The following is a 6,486-nucleotide window of genomic DNA, read 5'->3' on the forward strand; positions in this document are numbered from 1 at the left end:
GTACCTCATCCAATTAGAAGATAGGTACTAATATTTTTTACATACGGTAATTGATATGACTGAAACTGATACATTGATTCTATGCCATTATATCTGCATACAGTATAACACATAATACAGGTTTCATTCTTTATAAGTCCAGTTTCTTCCCTTTTCCAAATACATATTTATAAAGACTAATAATATGCTGAATTACTATGTGCGTATTTGTATCTTTTACGTTTTATGTGAAATAAATGTATCATAATTCATCATCAAACCCTTATAGAGGTGAATTGCATATGCTAAAGATTGTATTCAGCTTATTTTATCCTAAATAATTACTTAATTATGTGAAGTCCATTTTGTTTCTTCTATTTTGTCATTCTAGCAAAATATTTGTAATATTTAGAGACCAATCAGTCACATCAACTCACCCATGTAAGTGGTTCTTATTTCCAGTTTCAAATTTATGCATACCACCCCACACAGACTAGGCCTCGGGGCGTATTTTGTTTTATTCATTCATATAAAAGAGCCTTACCGTATCATTATGTTAAATCATTAATTTCTGAACAAAATGTTTCGATAAGATAATGATTTTTCTGTTTGTTGTACTATTCTTTGGATTAATAAAATTTTTTTCATTTCATATTTGCTAATAATATACGGTTCAAGAATTCAAACAACCAGCTTCACGAAGATTGAAGACTTGGTGCCGGTTAAATTTTAATCGTGATTAATCCCACGAGAACCAATCAAAGAAGCCGTCTTGTCAAAAAGGCCTTCTATGATTGGTTCTCGTGAAACTAATCCCGGTTAAAATTGAACCGGCTTTTGTGGAACCGGGCCTAACCGTCGTAAAATGATAACAGAACAAACGAACGAGAGTTGCAATATAATTTTTGCGGTGATTAAATTTCATTGGATTTTCGTAAAGGCAAAACTTATACCTAGATTAACTGTATTAAATAAAAAATGCGGACATTTTTACCAACACTTATAAATATTAATAATTATTGAGTAATAACCAAAAATAATTTGATTGAATTACAGTTTTCTCATTATTATTCCAATAAATAAGAGATCGTGAAGTTTCAAAGTATTTTTATTCAATACTAGCAGGTAACCCGTGCTTCGCAAGGGTCTATTTTAAAATTTGACAAACTGAAAACTTGACGTAATGAAATCTTGAATAATTGAAAATAGATAGGCCTATAACCATCCTCGGTTAATTAAGAATCTATATAATGCAAAATTTCAAGTTAATCAGTACAGTAGTTCAGACGTGACGATGCGTAAAACATAATTTTTCTATCCCGTACGTGTATAAGTCAGTTCTTTTCTTTATTATAGAAGGCTATAGATAACCAATATCATAAAAAATACACAAAAAAATGTATCAGTAATATCTTGAAATTAGAGGAGTAATTTTTTGCATAATTTACTGATGAAGAAAGATACATTCAAATGGTTTTTTAACTTTATTTTATTTAAACTCTCATATTTACAATCTCCACTTACACATAAATATGAATAAAAGCATATATAAAATGCAGGATCAGTTTTCAAGATCTAAATTGTGAAACAAAACAAAGTTAATTTCTAATACAAAATTCTAATGCTACACATCTTATAATATGCAAATCGTAGCATTTTATGTGAATAAAAATATAATATCATTTTTCAAATACACTGGTCAGAGGTACAAGAATTCAATAAATTATAGTGAGGGAACATCGAAGGTACATATAGTTGAAGAGGAGACTTCTTGGAGGTTTGATTTACACAAGAACATGAAATTAACTGAATGCCATGTTTTAGTGGAATGTGTTATGAATTTTTTATCTTGCTCCAGTTTTGCTACAGAATTTTTTTTATTTTCAATCAGAACCATACACTTAATCATAAAAAACAATGTGTTAAGATCTATAATAATATGGAAATCATTTTTTTTCATGAATAGCCAATTATTAAATTAATGTAGAGCTGTGAAGTAAACGATTTCATGGATGATAACAGTAAGACTTCAGTCTGAATAAAGCCATTAATGAACATATAGATAATAATGAGTTGACGCCAAATGAGTTCAATTAACAATTTTTATGAGTACAGAATGAATGAGTTTAAAAACCAAGTTGACCGTTCAATATTGAAGCTACAATTTCCTAGAGACAGTTTTAATACAAAATGGGTAATAAGTCACAGGTAGGAGTAGAGTAGAATTTCCTACAAGGTATTGATACAGTTGTAGGTTGAAAACTAGTAAATATACCTGTAAAGCATTTCAAGAATATGATAAGATAAATTCACAATCCATATTGACATCAATAGGCGTATACATTTTAATGTGTAATCTCAATCTATTAATTTTTGGAAAGAAAGATGAGTACTTTATTAATATTTTATCAGTATGATTTGATTAAATATTGTTTAAAAAAACCTGTGGGTGGCACCAAGCAATTTTGAGGCTCACACTGGACTAGTGAAGCTGGTTCAAAGAGTATTAAGAGAGACTGACTTTTAGCGGGAGTACTCAAAGTACATAAGTAACTTATTTCTTCATGTGTGAAGCAAGGGCCACCAAAGTATTATTCGAGATGGATGCACAATTTCAAAAAAAAAAAAAAAATGATGCAAAACGACTTGATGTTGTCAAAACCACTGGTTTATTAAAACGATTCAAAATCAATTTTTTATGAATTATATAGATTTAATAAACCAGTGGTTTTGACAACATCAAGTCGTTTCATTTAATATGGATATTTATTACAACATCATCTTCACAGCACAAAAATTTCAAAAGAATTTGCATTGTGAATATATCGAATCGCATTCTAAATGCTTAATGCTTAATTAGAGTTGAATGTCAGATTTCAATGCTTGATTGTTCAGCTAATTTAATGGAATTTAAAATAGTTAAACATCACACATCTGCTATAGAATTATATTCAGCTAATCAAAGATTGTGAAATGAGAATAATTGTTTTAATGTTTCCATTGATTGTTATTTAGGATGATGCCCATTTAATTTCAAGACTTGTGCATGAGTGATGGAACAAGTTTGTGATGGAACAATCACTGTTTAGACATGAAACTCACACACTAATGTGACAGAAAAATGTCGCAAGGATAAAATAGCTTCAATAGAACGTTATTTCTACAATAAATTAGGGACTATTAAAAAAACTTAGCCTACAATCAATTATGAAAATTTCATGATGCCAGATCACAGGGTGAACGAATTTGAAAAGCTCACAAGTAAAAGAGAGAGAATTGATCACTATTTACAGGTTGTATTCAAAATATGATTACTTTTACAAATAAATTAAACAGGATCAATACATAATACACTTACTTGGAAACATGAAATGATAACAATAAGAACAAACGTTACAGTTGGTTCTTCAAGATAAGATCAATCACTTTATATACAAAAATGCAATGTTAAATTGATGATTAGGACTCAATATCAGCTTCGTATGAAGTCAGTGACGGTAGTCATTGATCTGATAAACGAATCAGAATTGCTGTATGTAACTGTGATGTTGGTATGTATAAGATTTTACAATATTAATTTTTTGTCGAATGCATCAGTTTATGATCTTTCTAGTTTGGATAATTTTATATAAATTATATTTTGATTAAGTTTGATTTTCCACAGAAACGAGAGGGGGTTCCTTGACATCTGAATAAAGATAACCAGATTATTCATGTGATGTAAAATATGTGGTAACCATCCAATCTTTAAAATCATACTTTTCAGCAAAATTAACAGATAAGGGTTTCTTTGAATTCTTAATCAGACTGTTTCTAATACAACTTTTAAAAATATTTAGAGTTCTGAATAAATAACAATAGGTAATACCATTAAAACAATGAAAAATGCCTTTACACCACAAGATAGCAAAAATAATCGTGTTCACTCCACGAATTAAATACGTGATGAATATTATGATAAATTCATAAGATAGAAAAGGACCACCTTGACTGGAAATGAATCATAATTCACATTTCATCATTTACGGTCTAGTTACATTTTCTATCTCAGCTAAGAAGTATTGGGGCATGTTATTTGGTGCCAGGATAGTTTTACATTTTAACTTATACTATCAGTTGAGTTGAATTTAGATGAATCAAATGAGACTATATGTAAAGATTTTCTTAAACTCGATTCACTTATAATGCGGATGTACCAAGTTAAGATGTACTTTTTTGGATGATAGAAGCACGATAATATTGAACAATAATTATTGATAGGCATTTATTAGTTTTGATGATTCAATTTCTTAAAATGTAACCAATGAGTGTGAATTATTGAGAACATAAAAATGAGGACATATATATTTCTACATGGACAGTGGCTCTAATATGATAAAAATTCTTAAAAATATACTGGGGTTCATTTTTAAAAATATGTTAGGTTATATTCGGATTACAAACTAATTTTGCTGAGAAGAGTTAAATCTGATTAAGCAATTTACTTTTTAGAATTTTTTAAATAATTTAACATGATTTAAACTCAAATTGGAAGGAATAATCAACAAATATGACTCGTCAATCGCGCATAACTCAATCATACTAAACCAAAACCTTCAATTTGTAATTGATCTAGGGAGATAGTGAACTAAGAACTTTTAGAAAATACGATAGCAAACTTATACCGTAACTAAGTGAAACATCTTACTTCAGTTTTATTATGTTGGTCGGCCTACCGACATGTTAGGCCAATACTTTTGTTTTTCCAAGCAGAAATCATTACAAAATAATTTCTATTCGAATTGATGTACCTATTTAACGGTATAACAGTTCCCTAGATTGTGTTTTATAGAAAATCAAAATATTAAATTTTACCTTCATTGTTCAACAATGAATGAGATACGAAAAAAATTCAGTTTGTAAATAATGTAATATTTTAAAAATGGATAAGAATTTCTAATTTTCCTCACCAGGATCACTTTCAAATTCACCCTCAAACTCACCAGTGGGTTCATCACCAAGCTCTTCATCGCCATCGTCTTCTTCCTCCTCTTCTACTTCTTCCAATCCCGTTTCGTCGTTTCCATCAAAGCTGCCATCTTCTTCATCCTCTTCGATTCCATTCTCGACGTCATTGTCTGGTACCAGGTAATACTGCAGAGGGTTGGGCCACATGTCGTCCTTAATTACTTCTGCAATATCATCAGCCGAAGGATCGCCATGATCAGAAAACCAACCGAAGAAAGTTTTGTGTTCCAAGGACCGCTTACTAAGAGCTTTTCCAGTTTTATTTTTGTCGGTTTTCTTTGTTAGATTCATGCCTTCTTTCCATCGAATTGTTGTACTCTGCGAAGCTGGGTCACCAGAAGATCCAAGATGAAATTCTTTCTTGATGACATCATTTTCAAAATAAGGATTTTCGTCAAAATAGAAATTTATTCTGTATCCTGATTTGATGTCTTCAAACTCTTCAACCTCCAACTTTGAGAGGTAATGTAGACAATCTTCTTCTTCCTCATCCAAAATAGCTGATATTTGTGGATGATTAACAAATGCAGTAACCCAGAAGTTTGATATTCTATTGATGATTTCGTTTCTCTTTTCAAAAAATGGTTTACGAAGCTTGTTGTACTTCTGTTCAACTTTAAGAATATCTTCACTTGCCTTTTCATTCAGTGCGTCGATCTCATTCTGACAGGCATCAATATCCTCCAAAGCTTTTTGCGTTTCAGCATCGTAATCTCTGCATGAATCGTCGCCTTCACCACTTTGATCCAATTTTTTTACTTTCTTAGGAGTAGGGCCGCTACCGCTTGTAGCCATTTGTTGTTATTATCGAGAACCGCTTCAAGCCACACACAAAACAAACGAAGCTAGCTAATACAGTCTAAGACGTTTTAAAATTGTTATTGAACACTTTTAAACTGTAAAACCGAAACATAAACTTACGGAGACACAAGTTCATAGATCACAGTTGACAAATTTTAATGGAAATTTTAAATTATTCCACAGAAATTCTCAATAAAACAAGGTTATGTTTCTAGAAGCCGAGCGCCAAGATACTGTAAAACTAAAATGGCCGTAATAGGATACCAAATCACAGCCATCTGAATAAAAGCTTCAGAAGTGAAACAAACGGTACTTGGGTTCAAACAAAATTTTTGAATGTATTTATGTTGAGTTTTCGTGAAGTAATGATTTTTCAAATTGATCTTTTTTATTGAGAATTCATTTTTCTCATGCTACTGGCATTAATCATTAGGTCTGGCATTTAGTTAGATTATGACATTTTTAAAAAGTGAAGGAATAAAACAAATTACCTATTTTAAATTGTAGTATGTCGATAGTACGAATAATCTTTTATTATGAAATATTATGAAAAACTACTACAAAGGCTACTTTCAAATTATCAAAATGAATGTTGGGAATATAACTTACTATCCGGTGACACGAGATTCCGCCACCACTGAAAAGTGGCACAGCCATTGCTTGAACGAGCTCGCTGTCCACATTCTCTAGTACTTCGAA

General features: G+C 30.8%; 1 protein-coding gene across 1 annotated transcript; it reads right to left on the reverse strand.

The window, feature by feature from the left end:
* Positions 1–1,450: 1,450 nt before the first annotated feature.
* LOC111060316 (protein SET) lies at positions 1,451–6,044 on the reverse strand. The gene has a single exon (XM_022347977.2). The coding sequence runs from the start codon at positions 5,779–5,781 to the stop codon at positions 4,915–4,917; it is 867 nt and encodes a 288-aa protein (XP_022203669.1). The 5' UTR covers positions 5,782–6,044; the 3' UTR covers positions 1,451–4,914.
* Between the last annotated feature and the right edge of the window lie 442 nt (positions 6,045–6,486).

This window comes from Nilaparvata lugens, chromosome 2, assembly GCF_014356525.2.
Source record: "Nilaparvata lugens isolate BPH chromosome 2, ASM1435652v1, whole genome shotgun sequence".
NCBI lineage: Eukaryota > Metazoa > Arthropoda > Insecta > Hemiptera > Delphacidae > Nilaparvata > Nilaparvata lugens.

Bases quoted from the DNA above. Each gene is read 5' to 3' on its own strand.
- LOC111060316 (XM_022347977.2), bottom strand. From the start codon at position 5,781: ATGGCTACAAGCGGTAGCGGCCCTACTCCTAAGAAAGTAAAAAAATTG.